Source organism: Lepidothrix coronata, unplaced genomic scaffold (assembly GCF_001604755.1).
Source record: "Lepidothrix coronata isolate B3197 unplaced genomic scaffold, Lepidothrix_coronata-1.0 Scaffold275, whole genome shotgun sequence".
Taxonomy (NCBI): Eukaryota; Metazoa; Chordata; class Aves; order Passeriformes; family Pipridae; genus Lepidothrix; species Lepidothrix coronata.
In genome coordinates, this window is record NW_016690455.1 from 985,267 (window position 1) to 1,007,425 (window position 22,159).

General features: G+C 38.7%; 1 protein-coding gene across 3 annotated transcripts in view; it reads right to left on the reverse strand.

Moving 5' to 3' along the window:
* The window catches only part of ZRANB3 (zinc finger RANBP2-type containing 3), a 43,556-nt gene that overhangs the window by 2,161 nt on the left and 19,236 nt on the right, over window positions 1-22,159 (reverse strand). For all 3 annotated transcript variants that reach the window (XM_017836307.1, XM_017836306.1, XM_017836308.1), the window contains 17 exons: window positions 22,092-22,110; window positions 19,350-19,528; window positions 16,722-16,953; window positions 15,296-15,381; window positions 12,672-12,843; window positions 12,133-12,261; window positions 11,302-11,421; window positions 10,499-10,618; window positions 9,816-9,995; window positions 8,137-8,289; window positions 7,030-7,483; window positions 5,903-6,058; window positions 5,308-5,399; window positions 4,042-4,143; window positions 2,056-2,198; window positions 1,231-1,365; window positions 21-402 (listed from right to left, as the gene is read on the reverse strand). In XM_017836307.1, coding sequence (XP_017691796.1) covers window positions 21-402; window positions 1,231-1,365; window positions 2,056-2,198; window positions 4,042-4,143; window positions 5,308-5,399; window positions 5,903-6,058; window positions 7,030-7,483; window positions 8,137-8,289; window positions 9,816-9,995; window positions 10,499-10,618; window positions 11,302-11,421; window positions 12,133-12,261; window positions 12,672-12,843; window positions 15,296-15,381; window positions 16,722-16,953; window positions 19,350-19,528; window positions 22,092-22,110 — 2,854 coding nt within the window. The remainder of the gene's footprint in view (window positions 1-20; window positions 403-1,230; window positions 1,366-2,055; window positions 2,199-4,041; window positions 4,144-5,307; window positions 5,400-5,902; window positions 6,059-7,029; window positions 7,484-8,136; window positions 8,290-9,815; window positions 9,996-10,498; window positions 10,619-11,301; window positions 11,422-12,132; window positions 12,262-12,671; window positions 12,844-15,295; window positions 15,382-16,721; window positions 16,954-19,349; window positions 19,529-22,091; window positions 22,111-22,159) is intronic.

The following is a 22,159-nucleotide window of genomic DNA, read 5'->3' on the forward strand; positions in this document are numbered from 1 at the left end:
CTGTAACTGCACACAATTACCTGCCCCAGTGGGAGGTGGGACATCCAGGAGCTCTCCAGCAGTTCCTTGCGTCGACTCCTGGGGGCGTCTCTGACGCTGAGATAAAGCTCCTGCGCGTTTTGGTGACAGAACTGGCAAACCCCGTGTTCTACTTCAAACACTTTTGTCCTGAGGTAGCTCTGGCTGGAGCGGATGGAGAAATCCTCCTGACAGGCGTGGGAGCAGAACCGCGTGTCCCAAGCGTGGCTGCCGGGCGGGAGCTGTGCCGTGGGCTGCTGACAGCTCAGGCACAGCGGGGTCCCCTGGCTGTCCAGGGCCTGCAAATACCCTTTGGGCAGGGGGGAGCCTTCACCCTGCTCAGAATGAAGGGCTGAGGGACCTCCCCCAGTGTCTGAAAGCAACCTGTTGGCAGAGAACAAAGCCCAGCTGTTGATAAAGGACGGATTCAGCCCCACAGTTCAGTGGGGTTTTATGCACTATGTCTCTCCATCACATATCTTCTGTGCTCTGAAATTTTAGCTGAAATAATACCTTGCTCAGACTGACACCTGCACACTGCAAACCCTCCACGTGGTTTACATCTCCACTTAGACAACATTTGACAATATAACAAGGCAGATTTTTCTTCTGCATATCTCACTATATTTACACATGTACACTGAATTATTAGCTGATATTATGCTGTATTCATAAAGAAAGGATGGGTTTTATCAGGCATATACACATATAAAGGTAAAATGTTTCAGCCCCCTCTTTAACAGAAGTAAAAAAGTCAAAGGAAACATCCTGGTTTCTCTTTTCAATCTCCATGGCTGCCTATTGATTTCCTGCTCCAAACAGGACCAGGATATACACTGCTTGTTAAATAAAATTTTTTAAAAGGGTAATTTCTGTCTAGAATTTTTATATTCATTTCTCTTTTTCTAAATTTTGAGGCCAAATAGAGGAAAACTTGGTGTGCCCAATTTGCTGTTGACCTCACAAGGAGGCTGAGCTAACATTTTTTTTTCTTTAGCTGAATCATTGTTCTGTTTTAATCAGCCTCAGTTAATTAGCAGCTATGTGTGCAGACATCAGATATTATCTAAATTGTTATAATAACAAAGCACAGCTTATTAGCACTACAGCAAGTTTCTCATGTAACTACTGCACTTCAGCAAGGCAGACACTCAGCAAATGATTTTACTGTGGAAAAAGAGCTTAATCACCTTATTGCATTAATAAACTTACTTTGTGGATTGTTCAACAGGAGCATTTTCTTTCTTGGGACAAACCCCACTTTCCCTGGAGATGAGGCGGACGCTGCCCCCGGTGCTGGCGGCTTTGGAGAGCGAGGCTGCTGCCACATCCTCCCTGGTCACATACCTGGGAATGACAAACACTGTCACAAAGGGAGCCATCTCCCTCAAAGAGTGTTCACTCTCGGCTGCAAGACTGGTAGAGCATATTCTCTTGAAACATTCCTCATTTTCTGGAGGAAAAATTAATAAAGTTTGGGAGAACGTACTTCACCGTACTTCTGAATTAAATGAAATATCTTTTCCTAAACCCGAATTCTAACCAGCAAACAGCTAACTTGTTTTATCTGTAACAATCAAAAATGACAGCAATTTGATACTGTCCTTTAAAAATGACAGGCACTTTGTTCCAGTTAGGTGAAGTCTCAGTGACACTCTGGATAATCCCAGAATCTTTACAAGCTCTGGAGGACTCTTTGCTCTGTTAGCTATGTTTGAACTCACTCCTTCATTTCCAAATGAAACCACACAAAACACAACTGCCTTTAAATAAAACCTTTTAAATCACTTCACTCTGATCATTATTCCAGAAACCACTATGCAGACAACTCCTCCTGAGTCCATCTCTGTACTACACATGTACCAGGCCCTACACACACCTCAGAAGGCTGCTGTAGGTCCTGCTAGGTTTTCTAACACCCTTCGCAGATTTTTCCTACATTTTATGGAAGGAGACAATCAAGAGGTTAAGAAACACTTGGACAATTTAATGAACTTCCTGCAGCAATTAGCGGAATTAAAACTGAACCCCACATACCTTTTTGTGCTGCTGCCAACAGACTGCTTTTTAGACAACTCCTCTGCAGCATGAATAGGACTGTAAAATATCTGACCACTTTTTCTGACAATCTTCTGCTTCATTGCTGTCAGCTGAGTCCATTCTTTCACAAACCTCAGGATCTGGCAGAGAACATGATTGTCAGCAGCATGACAGGCATTACACAGACATAATTCCACTGAAGAGTGCTGGGATTAATGTGTTCAACACTGGCTGAAAACAGCTGGCATAGTCAGAGAGGGTGCAACCCACTCCCTCACCTGCTGAAACAGTCAAAGGGCAACAGTTTGAGCAGTTTGAGCAATTTAACCTGCCCTTCATCTTTCACAGAAATCTCAAATTGACATGACCACGATCCTGAGGAAAAACTGATGAACTGCTTAACAAAGTATTTCAGAATGGAAATAGAGACTGGAGCATGATATTGGTCCCCTTTCCTTGTTCTGCATTTAGAATTTGAAAGTATAATAACATAAAGGGGCTCAGAGGAACTTCATTTCTGGTACCGAATCAAGTAGTTTTCTTACAGGTTGGGAAACCACAAAAAGCCCCCAAACCTCGGAAACTGTAAACTGGCAGGACTGGAATGACTGATTAATGGATTTCCTCAATTATCACAGAACAGTGAGGGACTGAGGGGAAAACTGCCCTACATAGGAATTTAAAATTTCTATCATGGCTGTTTGCTTTAGAGTGCATGTAGAGGAAAAATGAATTAATCCCATTCTCATTTCTACAATACAAAATAAATGGGAGTAACAATATGACAAATGAACAAGTGGTTTGGTAGGTTTTTTCCCTTTCCATTTTTCCACACTGTTCCCCACTGAGGTGCAACTGCCTACCATAGTCAGGATCAGGCTGTTTGTGAACACAACCATGGGAAGAATAAATACATTGGGCAGTATGGACTTAGTTGTGACTCCAGCTACACCCAGGAACAAATTTCCATATTTCAAGATGACAACGATTTTCTTTTTCTCCTTGGAGTATTTTTCCATGGCAAATGTAAAAGTGCACAGAAGACTCTCAGTTCCTCAGAGCTAGAGCAGCAACAAAGAAGTCAATGGAACAGCAGGACACCATGGAAACAGAAACAAGAAAGTATTTCCTTGATTCTTTTTAGGAACATTTACTCATATGGATCTTCTAATCTAGAGCAGAAGGCTGAGGGACAGGAAGATCCATAAGTGCCACCCACTGCCCCTGGAATTCTTACCCCATGTTTTCAGTCTAACAAATGGCTTTGAAATCCCTTGGCAACATTTGTGTATCCCACTCATTTGCTCTCTCACAGAACAGCTGGTTTAATCAGCCACGTGTCCCTTTGACAAATTTAAGTTCCAACCTTGTCAGAGAACCTGTTTGTTCCTACACAACAGAATCTGATTTTCCAAACAGGAAACTAAGTGAAGCAGATAATATTTCACATCCAGTTTCAATCTGGATTTCCTTCCTTGAGTACTGGGGTTTGCAGTGTTACTGTTCTCCTGAAACCCCATTATCAGTGGGATCTCTAGTCCGGATTTACCTGAATGTGTCAGTGGAGCTGGGCCTGACACTGCTTTGGGAATTGTTATAGACCAAAGGAAGGTGAGAGTGGAGCCTGCTCAGAACTGCATCCCTGGGACAATCTAGAACATTCTTGTTCCTAGTGTACTCCATTCAGAACCTTTATAAAGCTGTTTTGTCGAGTTTTGAATGTTGGTTACTAATCCTGTAAAGGAGAAATTAGATTCCCTGGTTGATTCCCTCTATGACATGTGAACAGGAGGCAGGATAATTTGCCAGAGTACCAGAGTGCATAATTAATATTCACATCAGCATCCCTAAGATCTGCTTACTGGGATGAAACTGTGCCTTGATCCCAAGGCCTGGAAGTGTTCTGCATTTATTTTTTAAGAAGTCAGTAAAATTCCTCTGTATTAAATATGATAATGCTGTGCCAGTGGAACTTGTTCTTACCAGTGCCCGATTTTTTTTATGCTGGAAAGTCTCTGGTAAATCTTCCCAGTTATCCAGCTGAATGTCCAATGGAATGAAGTTATGATTCAGGGGCTCCCCATCCTAGACAAGCAAACAGTTTTGTTTACAGACGCAATGTAGCACAATCTAGGAGAAAAATAATCTGTTTCAAGTGAATTATCCTCCCTTCCTACTAAATTTAGTGCCTCAAGGTCAAAATAAACAATAAGGCACAGAGGAATGATAACAGCACAAATGCAAGAAATATGATGCACATCAACATACCTAAAAGTAAAAGGGCTGAAAAATTTAACTTTTAATATATCTGACTTTTTTCTTTGCAAACAGTTCTGACACACGAATTGCCTTACACTAAGAAACTGAAATTACAATCCTCTTGACTGAATTTACAAGGGAAATGAATGATTGTAGACTGAAAATGTCACTTCATTACAATTTAAAATCAGGATTTTCAGGCATTGTTTATTATATTTAACTTTTTTTCTTTTTAATGTCTGAAAAAGTTCTCCACTTAATTTTTAAAGCAATAAGTTGTATCAGCCTAACAAAAATGTGTTTTCTCAGAGCCTTGCCCTCAGTTATCTGGGCTGCTTTGCAGTTGCACCTGAACACACTGACTCACTCTGTTATTTGAAGAAATCTTCCCAGTGAACTTTACTATCACAAAATAGAAGGAATTGGAAAGTCCTGAGTCTCCCTTGAATAATGACCTGGAAAATTCCTGACTGCTGGTTTCTGTGTTCCCATCACCACTGCAAATTAATGAGAATGTGCTTTATTCAGGGAGTTACTGACTTACAGCACCAATGCTGAGCTTTCTGAAAATGTGGTGACAGTATTTTATTTACTTGGTCTGTCAGGGTTCACTGTAATTTTTATTTTAACTCTTGAACGGTATTCTATTAAAATTATTTTGTGATAAGACACTAATAATAAAACAGGAAACTTAACTATCAGTGGCATTTCTAACAATGATCTAATGTATTAGCCCAATTTTGTAAGACAAGTGTTAGAAGTTATGTATCTAAGAAATTATTACTTAATTAATAATAATAATTACTTAATTCCATTCAGAAAAAGAACTGGAATGATAAACTACCTAATTTTTGTACATTTCAGCTAATGCAAAAATATTGATCTTTTTACATCAATTGTAACAAATGAAAGTATACAGGCACATTTCAGTGGACAGCATTTCACTTTGTAATTTTAAAATGACAATAAACGTGCATATTGCAGGTTTACCTTTGTATACAGGTGGATTCTGTCAGTATTCCTACTTGCACAAAACATAAGGCCATCATATATTTGGAATGTGTCTGATTTATCTTCATCCCCTGTAAAGAGAAAAAATGTTGACATTAAAAAGTTTTTTCTTCATTTCATTCATTTTACTCAGACACTAAAACTAATATTACACATGTACCTAATTCCAGAACAACAGAAGATGCACAGCTCAGGCAGCAAGGAATTAAGGTGTTTGTGCATTTTGTTTTTCTGTTTCTCCTGGATTACCTATTATCTGTTCTGCCTGTGCTGTCCAGAGCACAAGGAAATGCCCTCAGTTGCAATAAAACTACACAGATTCAGAGTTGATAGTTTGGCACAGTTCATAAGCAGCCAGAGCTGTGTTGCTCCAGGATGGAAAGGCTGGGTTCATCCACCATCAAAATTCAATAAATGTCCCAGGCTACACCAAGACAGTCCTGTGGCAGTGTCTGTCCTTCTGTCTGTGTTTCAGAGGTGTAAGTTTTATTTAAAAGCTGTCTTTGATGCCACAGGCACTTAATTCAGTTTCACAGCAGGACACAAGCAGTCTTTCACAGGAGCCCCACTTTACCTTCTCCACACTTTTTTTCACTTTCTCCATTCTCCACTTCCCCCAAACCTTCTCTCCCATCCTCAGCACTGCACTCTGCTCTCTCCTCACTTCTCCTGGGGCTCTCTGACACATCTTCCTCAGTTTGGCTCGTGGGAGCTTCACAGATTCTCTCAACTAAAGATGAAGAAACCAGAAAAGTGAGGATTTATGTTGCCTGTACAGGTACCTCATCAACACCCCTCTGGGTGACAGGATCATGTCACTGAAATACAAAGAAATGGCATTTTATTCTCTAATATTACTGTGGTGCAACCACAAAAACTGGAGATAAACTTTAGTACTAAGGAAGTAAATGCACGGAACAAAGCTTTTCATTTCTTAATCTCACCCCCCCAACTTAATGTCAAAATACATATAATAAATAATCCAAACAGCAATTCTATATTATATACAGCCATTGTATACCACAAAGCAGTTTTCCAGGCATTGATTTATACCTGGGAAATTCAGAAGCTGTCCTTACTTGAACAAGTACAAAGATTTAAATGTAACAAATAAATAAGTAAAAAGAATCTTACTCCATCATTTACAACTGAAATGACAAATATGGGCATGGACTTATAAAAATGTTCCATCGATTTTCCAGATAGCTTCAAAAAAAACTTAGTACAAGTAATCTACTGTCACCTGTTGGAGAATGAAAAGCCATATTTTGCAGATAATGTCTCTCATGACAAATATACAGTGATAAAGTTAATAAAACACTGATACCACCTTGCTTAGTTTTGAAAGGTAAAGAAAAAGTTTGCCTCTTAATTGTATTCAGAATACTTAAAAACCTCGAGGAAAAGGAGAGCTCCATTTTCTGCAAAGAAAACTGAGCTTATACTCTTCCTCATGGAATTTATATCCTGTTAACATTTATGTGAATTTTCCACTTGTTTGAAATTGGACTCATATAAAAGATCCCTGGAGGAGGCAAGATTAGGAAGGATCACTGGGCAGGTATCTGTTCATGTAAAGGCACAATTTTTCATATTTTGCCTGGACTCCTAAACAGCCACATGCTCAAAAGGTCTGTATTTTCCCAGATGAATCACATCTGGAATGAGAAATGCCTGGTTTTCTGTGCCCCCATCACTCACCACTGCTGCTCTGAGGGCACCCGCACATCTCACAGTAAGGCAGCAGGTCGTGGTTGGTGTAAGTGCAAACCCTGCAGTGCCAAACCTGGTTTACAGCTGTGCTTTTGCTGGAAGTGTTTAAGCCACAAGGAGGGAGTTCACTGTTTTTTTCTGAAAACAAGGAGGGCTTTTCTCCAGTCAGAGATGTTTTCTTTTTATCCCTGCAGCTGCCTGGGGTAGATCCACTTGTGCTTCTGGCTCTTTTGGCTTCATGTTCACAGGTGCTTTCAGGGCAAACTGGATCCCCAGCATCTACTGGTGTGGAATCCAGGTTTTCATCCTCTTCTTTTGTGACTTCAGAAGATTCTGTATCATTCTGTAACAATTCACTGCCAGAAAATCTTTTGCGTTTCTTCTCCGTGGAGGATTTTGGGGAAAAGAAGGAACGAATGTCGTGCTGCTTTTCCTTCTCAAACTAGGAAAGAAATACATGTAGGTTTGGAAAAGACCTCTTAACCCCACTTATGACTGCATCAGGTGGTGTTAAAATTATTAGTTTTGTCCATTAATATTACCCTCTAATACAAATAGCTGTTTTAGCTTTGAGGACAGAAACAAAAGATCAAACTGTGAGCAGAAAAAGCAATTCAACGTTTCTCTCCTGTTCTGTGAAAAGTATTTTCATAATTCTCAGGAAAATTCTGAAATAGCATTACCACAGGACTGGTACATTATATATACTGTGTGTATATATATATATATGTATATATATATATATGTGCCTTTTTGGAAGGTGTCCATTACAAGGAAAGGCTTTTAAACACTGTTTTAAATAACAGTCAAATTCAGAACAGGTAATAAAGATGTAATTTAAACAGAAATTATTTGGTGGGTCTGTCACCTAAACATAACACAAGGACCCCTCAGAAGCCTGTAGCTGACATTTGTTCCCAGCAGAGCACTTTTCCCAACTTCACAAAAGTTTTTAAATGGAATTTACATTACTTTTTCTTACTAATTTAGTGTTTCTCCCTTAGTAAGTCTGAAGTGCACAGAAAGCTCAAGCAAACAAGAGTTAGAAATTTTAAAAATGAAATAAAACAGAAGAACATAATTTCCAAGTCTTACATGTGTAAATAAAAGTTCATTTTTGGGATCTTCTAGACTTTCATTTGGGGTCCAAGTCTCAGCAAAACTCAAAAAATCCCATTTCTCCTTATCCCCTTCTTCAGCCTGCATCTTCTCTTTCCTGCCATTCAAGGTGCTGCCTGTGACTTTGGCCTGCAGAAAGACAACTGCAGAAAGTTTCCAAGGAATTCACGCATTGGGGAAAATTTATTCACCTATAACCACTCAATTTGCTTCCCTTGCAAACCTAATTCAGCATTTGCAATGGGATAAACTGCTGTAATTAAAAATAAGTGATTAAACCTATCCTTCTTTCAGCATCCATTTCTGCAAGAGTAATGCCAAGTCCTGTATTTGGCATACTATGAGTAGTATGTTGTCAGTGTTTATTAACTTCAAAGAGAATATATGGTTGTGTACATCTCTAACAGTTTTATTATTGTTCTGCTTGGCACGTGGAGACAAACAAAGGCAGAATTAATTGAAAGCAGCAGTTCAGTGACAGAACTTGCAAGGTAAATTGCTGTTGAATTACTGAGACCCATCTGTGCCATGTTTAAGGAGACTCATAATGCACCAGACTGACAGATTTTTTCAGAGGTACCTCCAAGAAGTAGAACACAGAATTTCATACCCCAACTGAATGTCAGGTACAGTTTGCAGTACCTGGATTCTTTAAGCAGTGGTTATTTTTCTGAAGAAGAGGAATACACTGGCAAACAAATGGGTACCAGTGGAGAACAAACCAACAGAAACACTGCAATACAGGGGCAGCCAAAGGCAGGACCCACAACCATGAGTTGACACTTGCATCAGAATAAACCCTGTGTAATCACAGACCCAAATGATTCTGAGACCTGGTACTTAAAAGGCAGTTCCTTCCACAGTGACACTTGGGGCAGTGTCAGAACACAAGAGCTCACAGAACACAGAGCACTGACACACCTCAGTTACCAAGACAAGACACTAATGAGTGGTACCAAAGGTCACAAAAGGTCACAGAAGCAAAACAGTCAAATTCTTTTTCTTAGTCCTGTGAACTGTCCAAGATCTTGCCAGTAAGGAAAAAAAAGCAGACTGGAACTATCCTAGCTTTAAACTGACAGAGGGTAGGGTTAGATGGGATATTAAGAAGAAATTCTTCCCTGTGAGGGTGGAGAGGCTCTGGCACAGGTTGCCCAGAGAAGCTGTGGCTGCCCCATCCCTGTAAGTGTCCAAGGCCAGGCTGGATGGAGCTCTGAGCAACATGGTCTAAAGGAAGGTGTCCCTGCCCATGGCAGGGGGTGGAACAGGAGGAGCTTTAAGGTCCTTTCCAACCCAAATCATTCCATGGTTCTAAGGTTCCTAACAACAACTGGGTAATACCAGTGGAAAATGGCAACAGAAGATAAGATCAGTGTAATCTTGGATCTACTGAAGAATTACCTGAAAATGCCTCTGCCTCTCAGAAAGTTTAGTTAAGGCACAACACTCATTCAGTTAAAAGAAAAACCATAACAAATTCCAGTTGTTATGAGTGAGCAGAACACCGTAAAATTGCAAACTGAACAACCAGAGCAACAAAAGGCTGGAAGACAAAACCACCATCTCCTGTAGATGTGAACCATCCCATTCACCTTGGCAAAGTGCTCCCTGAACCACAGGGAGTTCCTGATCCCTTGGCTCCACTCCGCACCCACCTTGCGGTTCAGCATTGCCCACATGAGGGTGTCCATGGTTCCCTTGGCAATGAGGAAGTGGATGTTCACAGAGCTGCTCTGCCCAATCCTGTGTGCTCTGTCCTCTGCTTGTTTTATGTGGCCTGGATCCCAATACAGTTCAGCAAACACCACGTGAGTGGCAGCAGTGAAGGTTAGACCCTAAGCAAAATAGGTAGATGCATCTTAGAAAAAAGGTTCCACACACAAACAACTGAAGCAAAAGAAAGCTAAAGGTTGTACAGGACATTTTTATATGGAAGGAAGAGGGGCCACCTCGATAGCAGATGGGCTTGTTATACTGCTTTCTACCTTGGGCCTCAGATAGGGATAAGTAAGATAAAAAAAATACTTCAAAGACTGCATATTGTTTTTCACTATAGAAGTAACACTTATTTCTTATTAATCTGGCATTTTTAGTGAAATAGAGTTTTTCTTGATTATTCAAGAATGAGATGCTGCTGCTTATGATCATTTTTCCCAAGTAATTTCAATAGCAGCTTAAAACAGTGAATGTGATTAGTGCAAAGAAATGAATACCTGAGTCTGCAAAAGACAAATTGCATGAAGATAAATTGCCTTCATTAAATCACTTCAGTCACCAATGACTTCAGCACCTATAACCCTCAAGTATATTATTCACCATATTTTCTTTTTTGTCCTACCTGCCCAGCTGCCTGAATACTCAAAATAGCAACCCTGGTTTCAGGATCCTTCTGGAACTGATTGACAAGGTGAATCCTCTCTGCAGAGGGGACACTCCCATCTATCCGAATGTAGCGAACCTGTAACATCAGAGCAGACACAAAATGACACTGTCAGGGTCTGGTTTGGACCCAATCCCCCTCTGTCCCCCCAGAAAAACATGAGAACAACTGTTCTATTCCTGGGATACATCTACACTCATTTGCCCTTGGAGTTACAATTAAGCCTCCATCTAGAGAAGTGTAGGCTTAGTGTTCCCTTGTTACAAAAGTAGAAGACAGAACAAACGAGGGATCTTAACATGGAATATTCCACAGTAGACACTGGAATTGCCCTGACATGCTTTATTAAAGTTCCAAGCATTTAAAAAATAATAACAATATAAACCAGCAAAGTTAGCCACCCTTGCTAGGAATAGCTGAGAGTCCACGATCAGAGAAATGTGACAGTTGTCTGCTTTGAATGAAACACTCAGGTGAGATGACAATGTGCTGCTAAAACCCAAAAAAAGCAGACAGAGGCACTTTGGTAGAAAAGGTTGGAAAACAACTGCCTACAGCATTGATTTAATAATAATAAAGTATCATACCAGAGTGTGTTTACATTAAACCACATGATCCCTTTTAACCAAGTGGCACTGACCTGTAGACATGTAAAATCCTAAACTCCTGTAGTCATGTGCAGTTCTCCTGAGTTCAAACACAGCTCACATGTATTTGTACATCTGAAGTTAAATCTGTGAGCACAGTTGTTCACTCTTTACCTTGTTTTCTATGACAGCCTCTGTGCAGGCCTGCAGCATGCTCAGGTGGTGGGTAAAGACAAGGAACTTCAGCTTGTCATTCTCAAGCATCATTTTGATGTAATCCTTCACTGCTCCTGCCTGGAGTAAGAGAGTGTATTTCATTTGAACATTATTATCTTCAAATAGACAGTTTATTTTAAGGTCTTTTGATCCCTTGTAATAGAAAAAGGTAAATTTCCATACCTTTTGTTATCCACGTTAAGACTTTATCAAACTCTAACATTGCTAAGTATAAAATGATTCAGATTTAAAAAAATGCCATCACTTGGTGCCTTTGAGAAACCCAACTCATTCCTTCAGAGAGGAAAAAATTATCCTGGAAACATCACATAATTACATGGCACGTCTTCTGACTAAGATGTAGATAAACCCCTTTTTAATTACATTTATCTGATGTTTTAATCCATATTTGGAAAAAACCAAACATATTTCAAAGGGACAAGGTAATGTTTAATCAGAACTTCTGCATCTGCACCCACATAAAACCATGCATCAAAACTGAAAGAATAATTCTGATACTTTCATGATACCATAATCATAAAACATTGCTCTATTTAAGCATTCATAGACTTCTATTGTGTCAAATGCAATTTTCAAAATCTTTTACAAAAACTATTAAAGTAATGATGACAGTTAATAACAAAATTTATCAGTGATCAGTTAATGCAATACCCACTGCAGCAGCCTTCAGATTTCCCTTTTTCCATTAGAATGGGGTTCTGCCTGTTCCATAAACACGCAGGGTAAAACAGAGTGTTTCTTTTATTAAGAAAAGCCTTCCACGCTCACCTTGGCAATGGCTGTTTCTTTGTACATCCGTGTGATCAGATTCATGACCTGAGAGAAGTGGCTTTCAGTGGCATCTGGATTCAGGTTTCTCATTAATTTCTCCCACTCTGCAAAAGTGGCATTCAAATTCTAGTAGGCAGAAGAGACCAGTGGTTACACACACAGTACAAAGCACGTTCTACCTCAACGTGTACATTCCAAGTATGAAATGTTTGGGAACTGAGTGCTTTTGAGAACTCTGTCAAATCTGGCTAAAAGTAACTGTAGGATTCAAAATCTATGGGAAAAGAAGACAGAAAAAAGGATTGTACTAAAATGAGGACAAATTTTATCTTTGATGCAAAAAAAATTGCTTTGTAACGTTCTTTGTGTTATATTTTAAAGAGAATAACAGACACACCATGCTTTATAGTCACTCAGTCTTTGTAACTGCACATAATAACACACATGCACACATATAAATGCAGATGGATACAGGTATTCCTTCTTAACAAATGTGTTTGTAGCAAAAGTGTACCAAAAATGTAGCAAAAATGTACCTTTGCTGCGGCCTGAGGGAGGTCAAAGGGAATGCGCTGCCTGACTTTGGGAGGCAGCTGAGTTAGAACATCATTCTTCAGTCTTCTGATCATTATTGCACTTAAAAGTTGATGTAGTTCTTCTAAATTTGAAGCCCCTCTACAGTCCCATTGAGCTCTTTTCCCAAAAAACCTGGAAATGAAAAAAATCAACACTAGATCTTCCATATTCAGTGGAAAACTTCAGTATGTAATTAATTTTAAGACAGGCTATTAGATATGAAAGCATGGTGGGTAACAACCCTTGGAGCTCCTGTTTGTGCCAGAGAGGTGATTGTTTTCTCTCTGATTCCTTCCAGTGCTGAGGTCAGAGCTGCTTCAACTTCCCAACAGACCCCACTGCCAGCAGGAATTACCATCCATCAGCTGCACACAATCCTCTGCCTAATCCCACTGCACTGCCGTGCCCACAGGAAGCAGAAGTTTCAGGTATGATTTTGGAACTCTTGTTTCATAAGAAGAATGTACTACCATGAGAATATTCTTTATTACATTATAGGCAGGAGAGTCATCACAAAAACTAAAAGTATCACCATTAATATTCCTTTGCTTCCCTCCCTGAGAATTCCTTCCTAGTTACTGTCAGAGGATTTAAAGCTTAAGGTACTGTCTTCACATGTAATACTATTTAACGAGCATGGTTACATAGAGGAAGTAGGTTTAATGTTAAAAAGCTAAAGGTTGAAAAGAGAAAGACTTTATTAACTCAGTTTTCCTTATTCTTTCTTTGCTGTTTTTAAGGAAGGGTTGCAGCAGGAACAGCAGCTTTGCACTGTCAACATTGCCAAGAGGTAATGAAATAATGAAAATGAGAGATTTTGGTGCCTTTGGAGAAGAGCCCAGCTAGCATTTTCCAGAGTCAGGGGAGTATGTTGCAAGCATGTAATTTTTATTTTAAAAAATCTAAAAAAAAAAAAAAAAGATTAGATAATTTGAAGTCTTACTGAGCTTATCACCAGTGTTCTAATTGACTACATCACTTGGGAAAGTGGCTGAGGGAATCACTTCTGACTGGTGAAGTATTGGCACAACACACTGGGAATGCTGCAACACCTCCTGCTCCTATCCCTTCTTTTCTGTTTGTATGGCTGTCCTTGTAAAGGTCTCCTCCCTCCATCTTCACTGGGGATATAACAGAAATGGATGCAAATCCTCCCAGGAATAGTTTGGACCTCACTTTTCAAACAGGTGTCTATGGACACCTCAGTGAAAACCACCCACAACATAAAATATATGCACAAAATAAATCTATGGAGTTTATTACCACAGGATGTTTTGTTTCAGCCAAGTCATGAAGAAAAAGTTATTCCTCTGAAGCCTGCTAAACCCTGAACTTCACTTTTATTACATTTATGGTATTCCAAAAATAAGTTAATCGTCTCTGATTGAGTAGCTACACCAGGCTGTGCCCACACACACTTGTGGTGTGAAAATTACAGATGCATTCAGTCAAAACACCGTGGAAAAAATAGCATTTCTCCGTCTGAAAATTAGACAGTGCTCTTCCATGGTATTTGAAATTAAATACTGATAAAATGTGTATGATGGAGGGAGAAAAACAAGTTTTATGAAAATGAAACTATGTCATTATTACTGTAAAAATTAAACCTAACTGCCAGCTAATTTACTTGACAAAAATCTGTTATTTTGAATACATGCAAAGTTGGAGATATGGAATTTTTTAGCTAAGAAATTTTTTAAAGGTTCTTCCCTTCTTGTAACTTCTCACATTCCAGATTGTAACATGGAGTCAGATGGGTAAAAGCAAGCATTTTAAATTGGAGCTGCTTCTATCCTCTCTGCTTTAGATCAGCTAGAGAAACCATCATTAAAATAAAGCTGAGGGAGGCAAGTCAGAGGGAAATGAATCCTCCTTAAATTAATAACTCAAAGCACATGAAACATATAAACTCATGAAAGATGCAAGAGAGAAAAATGGGTTAAAATTCATGAGTTACCTGTGGGGAAAAGTGTGTAATGAGCAATGTCACTACACAAATTGGAGGCAGAGGGGTGGACAGGAATTGCAGTGGCTACATTGGATCCCTCAAACAGAATTACAAACACTACTGTGCTTTGGGGAGTTTTATTCACTTACTTTTATTCAGTAAAGCTGTAAAATAAAGAGACAAGTATTGGACTTTTTTTTCCACTCAGGTATGGTGGGATAACAAAAAACCTGGATCCCACAACAAAGGGAGATATAAATTATTATATTAATGTGAGCATAAGACCAAAAGTCAAAAACTCCAGGTCTAAAAGTAAAACCTACACACTTCAAACTAACAAAAGTAAAGGTGTAAATAATTTTACTTAAAAGAATGCTGGCACTTAAACTGTATTTCAAACTTTAACAGCTTTTACTTTTATTTAATAAAAGTGGAATTTATCAATTTAATAAATGTAATCCTTTTTCCAGTCCTCTTAGATGGAGGAGATGGTACCTCACCCTGGGTTTCCAAGCAGGATGGTGTGTTACAGCAGTAGAGGTACTACCTACTGATTATCTCACTTCACATGGCAAGAAAAATCACAGAAATAATAATCAAAGAGATAAGAAAATAAATAAGCAATTCTAGTAATACCTGACACGAGCATTGCAGTATTTTTTAGCATATTCACTCCAAGTTCCAAATCTTCTTGGAAATAGTGCCTCAATCTGCATGAAAAGCTGTATTAAAAAAATAGCAATGGTGAAAAATTAAAACTTGCCTGCAAATGTAAGACTATTCAGAAATAATTACTAACTGATTATTGTGTTACATTCTATAGCTGCACAAAAATACACAGCTTGGCCCACGAGCACAATTCCATGGGAGTACATGTGCCTTCAGACAGGACAGTTGTGGGAAATCCTCAGAGAACAGAGCACCCTGAGCACCATAACACAGCACTGATGGCTTGGGAAAGATTCATATTGAACAAGAAAACATGAATGCTAAGATGCTATTCCTAGAAATACAGCTTTTATCATTTGCCAGGTACATGGGCTTCTGCAAAACTTCAGTGCAGGTACTGCTTGAGTAGTCTGCTTCTTAAAATATGTGAAAAACCTACTCATTCTTAAATTTAACTTCAAAAAACCCAATCATTGAACTATATAAAGGTATTACACATTCTAACTTCAGTTCTCCGTCCAGGGTTGGTTCAATGTCTTCGGTACCTGTGCAGGAAGTTTCATAATTATCCACACCCGGAGATACAAATATTTGTTTTCAAATTTTAAGCAAACATTCATGATATAACAAGCCCTTTTCCATACACTGGATATCTTTCTCCAGTTATAAGCTCGCCGAACAAATTAAATTATTAAAGGGTCTTGGCGTAAGTTCCATTTACACAGCAAGAAACTCTAAAATGTAAAGTATTATTTATATAACTCTTATAGGTTCTCTGGATACAAATCAGCTCTTATATTTAATTTAGTTCTGCACTTGATAAAAAAAGGCAGTTTTCTTGGGTTCAGTAAAAAACCCAAGTGTTTTCTGGTTTCCTCTCTGCTCCTCCCTAACTCCATAAACTGAACTTCCTTCAAGAGAAAATTTGTCTTTCTGGACTGCAAAAAGCACAGGATATATTTTTGCCACTTAAAAGAACATCAGGAATATTCAGCGAAAAACCAAGGACTTCCTACATCAGATGATGAAGTAGAAGATTCAATACAAGTTCTTGTCTACCAAGACTCTCCTACCCAGAGGAAACAAACAGTTCTCTACTCAGGGTCTTTATTTTCTATTTCCCCCAACAATCTGCTACCTGTGAGATTAATTTCTTACAAGAAGCACTGTCTCAAGTCACCTGTGCACAAGCTTGAAATGAGTTTGTAAAACCAACTGAAACAAAAATACATTGGTTTAGTTTCTTGTACTTGTGCCTCTCAACGCAGCCAGTGCACTTCTGGATGTCACAATGCACGTAATTGTATATACTCAAGAAAACTACAGAACTCTTCATTTATTACTGACACCACCCATATAAAAACCCCAAAACACAACACAGGACATCAAATACCTCTTCAGGTCTTCCCAGAGCAGGAGTCCCAGTAAGAAGCACAGCTCTCAGAGCTTTCTGCACAATTGGCAGTAAGATCTTGCTGCGGGTGGCGTTTCTGGATTTCATGTAGTGGGACTCATCAACCACAACCACTTTGAAGTTCTGCCTGTACAAAGTGTCTATCAAAGTCTGTGCATCAGAAGTTAACAGGCCATACCCCAGAATTGTTACTTTGCTGGTTGATATTCCCCTAAAAGAGAAAATCCACAAGCTTTCTTGGTAAATTTGCATTGTAGGAAAAGCAATATGGCAAAGAAATGATAAAAAATTAATTTAGGAAGGTATGTATGTCTCTTTTTGGATTGATTGACTAGTGGGCTGTCAGGCGAACAATTAACTTTGGTTTTTGTGTTTAAAATGTCTCACACTTTTCACACACACATTTCACCATCATTTTCAGAAGCCATAAATTGCATTTAAAAGAACTTTCATGTATCTGGCTGTATTGCTTCAACCTGTGCCCACAGTATCACATGGGACAAATCCACTTTCTGGATAACAAGTTACACACAGTATCAGCACCTGAACACCTGAAGCAACAATGTCTCTGTGCAAGCCCTCTACTGCTCTGGGTACAGCATCCTAAGATGACTGTCTAGACTGTCCCTGAGTATCTGGGCACTGTAAAAGTACAGTCTCGCCTGAACCTCAACCATGTGGAAAAAACATTCCTGCCAGAGCTCTCTATCCAGCTTTTTTGCTCAAACAGAACATGAAGAAAACAAAAAACCTGGAAGCAGGGAACCAACAATGCACAAGATGAAAAATTAGTATTTAATTGGAAAAGAACTCATCATAATAAATGTAGGGATGTATATGGGTCCACAAACTGATTTTAAAATCACTAGAGAGCACTGTGGCCCTTCAGGAGCCTTTGAGCAGCACAGGAACTGAAAGCTGTTTGACAGAAATCACCAGAACGAGGGTCAGAGCTGGTGTACCCATCTGTCAGGCACCACTGCTCTGCTGGCATGATTTTTGTCTTTTCTTCAGTAGCAAGAGATCAAAAAACCAAGTTGAAGTTTCCTTGAGCATTTAAGAGGAAGGGAGTATGTGCATGTGCACACTGATGCTGCTGGCTATGGAAGAGGCAATGGCTGGAGCACTGTGGTCACTGCACCACAGACTCTGGCTGTTCTGTACTGAGAAATGGAGCAACCAGGAAAACAAGAATATCCTCTATCCCTTTGTGAAGTGTGTATAAAAATTTACAAATAAATCTATTTATTCTTAGTGGAACCAATTTATTCAAGAAACATCCAATTTCAGATTTAGCTAGAAATTACAAGAACCTTAATTGATGCCTAAGTATATTTTAACCCATTTAAATAAAAAAGTCAAACAACACTTGGACAGTAAATTTACTTGCTGAAGTTTTGAAGAAAAGCAAAGGATTGAACTGAGAGAAATCAAAGCTGAACATATGGAAGCAGAAAGGAACAAAATGCTAAACCAAGCTTGGCAGTTGTATTTTTGCATTTTCTTGCAAATGCATAAAACACTTTCTAATGTTAAAATATTAATTAGTTCAACACAACCTCACTGTGGCTAGGAAGCCTCAGGGGAATTAAGTTCAAAAAAGTACAAACCCAAGTTTTCATCTTTCCTTGTTGTTGAATAAAAGTGATAATGGTTAAGGTGTACTCATTGATAAAACTCTTAAAATATAAAACGAACAGGATTTTGTTTGCCATTTAATTTTGCCATCATTTTTCTTACTCCACATTTCCCCTTTCTACATCCAGCACTGTAATCATTAAGTGCCTTTTAGTTAAATAGCTTAAAAAAAAGGCTCATTTTAGTTCTCATATTCCAATGATAAACTTAAATCTTGACTATCAGCAGCAATTAAGCTCCAACCTCTTTTCAGTTGGATTTCTGTGGTTCCCACAAGGAAGGTTCCAAGTGGCACATCCTGGTGGTCAAGTCACTTTCTGATGCTCCCCAGACCACAAGAAGATCAGTCTCCCTCATACTGAAGTTTTAGAACAACACCCAAACATTACCATGAAACCACCCAAGTCATTTACAGTAAAGCAGACTAAAAACCCCTTGTAATTCAGGGTTACAGGGGAGTTATTCTACCAACACACCACACGTAGTCTCTCTGATGAATTCATGCTGTTAAGTCTAAAGATAGAAAGCCTAGGTCATGATGACCTTTTCAGTTATGTAGTGATTACTTATTCTAACTTACAGATTTTCTCAGTGCACTAAATAGAATTTTAACAGTAATTACCTCCTCGTTTTGTAATGTAACCAGAAGTTTTCAAAAAATGTTTTACAGAAGCTAATGAATTCATCAGAGTTGAGAAATAACTGTGTATGTTCAATCTGAGACACACTGAAGGCATCTAATTTCCAGAAGACAAGCACTTGCTACTTTGCAAAAAACCAGATCTCTCAACTTCAAAGAAAATGAGTAACCGCTATAAAAAAATTACACAAAACTGGGAGGAGTGGCTGATATCCCAAAGGGTATATCTGATATTCCAGGGGGTTTATCTGACATCCCAGAGGGTGGCCCTCCTTGAGCAGGGGGTAGAGAACAAGGCTTTCCACAGAAGAATAACCAGTTTTACTCACCCGACATCAGTTTTGTTCTGGATGATGGTAATGTCGTCTGGAGAGAGCTCTGGAATCCACTTCTCCATCTCATCAACCCAAGGGTATCTCAGAGAGGAAGGCACCACAATCAGGAGAGGCCATTCATTTTTGTAGTAATATGAAATGGCAATTGCTTGAATGGTTTTACCCAGCCCCATCTGGGAAAAGAAAAGAACAAGATTACACACAGAAGTCTCAGCTCAGAAAGCATCTTCCACTCAGAAGAGCTAAAAAGAATTTGCAAAGACAGAGCCAGCTAAAGGAAACCAAGTCAAAGAGCTCATCACATAGTTTAATTAATCACCTGTTTAATTATCACTTGCCACCACAGATCATCCTTCATGAAACAAGATGTTTCTGTTAAAATGGATTAATACATTTGTTATATCTGGTTTGCTTATTAAAGCCAAAAGAAGTATTTCCATTCTTTTCAGAAGATTTTCACTTCAGGTTCTTAATAGTATAGACCAAAAGAGATCAAACTCTTTAACATGTTAAGGTACAAAACCCATTTTTTTAAAGATTATGCAAAGGAAAGAAGAATATAGGATGCCTTTGTAACATAAAAACAACTTTGTTCTTAGTTGCAGAGGCAACTGGAGAACAAACAAGGGTCTGTGTGAACAACTCTGGTTTTGAACCAGTAGGTCAACAAAAAGGAACGACTGCTCTCATTCACCAGAGCTAATGGGTTCTCTTTGGTCTGGAACACAGAGTGGGAAGTCCACACAGTCAGAATTCACGTTTACAGACAAGGTGAAGGGTAAAGATTCAATATATGTGTATAACAAGAAAGTACTTGGCTCATACTGTCACGGTAGGAACGCTGTCCGTGAGTTACGACCACAGACAGCAACAGATGAATATAATATCCAGAATTTAGGGGTTTGTTCACATGGCAAGAGATAGTTACAGACTCCTGTTAAACACCAAAGCAGAGACTGGCCTTAAAATACTCTGTGCAGGTTTTCCACAGAGTCCAGTGGATATTGGAGTTCATTTGCTCCTGTCCAGCTGCTCACAGCAGAGACACAAAACAACAACTCTCATCTCAGTATTGAGTTTAAGTGGACTGATGTAATGATATAATGGAGGGATTTCCCAGGTATAGAAGAAAACATAATGAATCTTTCTACTATCACTAGAAATAAAAATAATCAGAGCTGCTACGATACTAAGTTTTTGTTCAAAATTGCCAAGTTTTCATTAAAATTTTCCTGAAAGTTCCCCTTGTGTCATCAGGAGTTCTCAGGCCAGCTGAAAACAAATCCCAGCGAAAGAAAAAAAACCAACAAAATAACATTAATTTTTATTTTGTTGCCACAGTTGTCTCCCTAACTCAGACTGCCCAGCCCCTGGTGATGATCCAGAAAACTGAGCTGAAAGGAGCAAGGAGTAAAAGCAGGGCTCTTGGCATCAGTGCACCCATAACCATATATTATGGCCTTGTTTTTTGATTTAAACTTATCTTTTCTCCATCATGGAAATGGATGACACAAAAAAAGCTGAAATTTTGAGGGAAAAACATCTGTCCTCACTGCAGGGAAGAATGGAAATGTATTTTTAGAATACCTCTCAAAAACACTCTTATTATATTACTTTAACCTTTACATAGTTACACAATGCAGGTATATGTACAGTAATTCTAAGATCTCCAGTTTTCATACATAGCTTCTCTTTGTATACAAACTCACAATACTGATTTTTTCTTTCCCCAACATTCTCTTATTTTAGAGACAGTCAAAAAGCTCAGGATATCCCACTGCTCAATACCTCCTCCAGTGCCAGACCTATTGTCATTACAAAATATACATTATTTACTTTGCAATAAATATATCTTGCAGGACTTTTTATTGCTCACATAATTACACAGAGCTCATTTTCTCATTCAAGGAGGGAAATAAGAATTTTTTTTTTTAATAAACAAATATACTGCTGGTATTTTGATTTTCCCCAAGCTTCCCTTTTCTCTTCCCCTGAATACTTTTGTATTCTTCACGGTTTGCAGAAATTTCACATTCTATGCCAGTTTATCTCCAGTTGTAATGAGATTTTTCTAGTATGAGGAGATGCTTAAATCCCAGTAATCCATCTCTCTCTCCCTCCTGGTGTGCCAAGAAAACCCAAATTAGAATAGGGAGACTATATCAATCCCCAAATATTACCACTCTTTCAGAAAGGTTTTACACTGATGACAGAGCAAGAGCATTATTACAAAAATGTTTTATCTGTGGGAAGAAATGCTGGACTCAGATTTCCCTACTACGGAATACAATGTGAATTTTCAAACGTATGGAAGCAATGAATTTCACTATCAACCACTTGATCAGTCAGTTTAAGAAAATTCATCTTTGGAAACCATATCTGTTAAAAATCTCTTTGGACCAGGAATGTCCACTAGTCCATTAAGAATGCAATTATAAAGTGCTTAAAAGAAATCACCTGAATTAAAGTTTTTAAGATTTAAGAATTCAAGAGATTTAACCCACCTAAATGCAGCTAAAAGGAACTTCCTAAGTTTTCTCAAACATTCTTTTAAACTCATGTCAGGATTCAATTTTTTCCTCAGTTAGGTATTTCCAGAATATCTGCTGACTATCACAGGAATTAGGCTGCTTTCATTACCAGCCTTTCTGCCCACATCTCTCAAACACAAAAAGTCACCTCTGTATGAAGAATGTTAACACAAAATGGTGCTAGAGGAACAGGAACATCACTTACCTCATCAGCAATCATACACCTGGAAAAGAAATGAAAAGAGAGGGGGGGAAAGCAGAAATTAATACTAA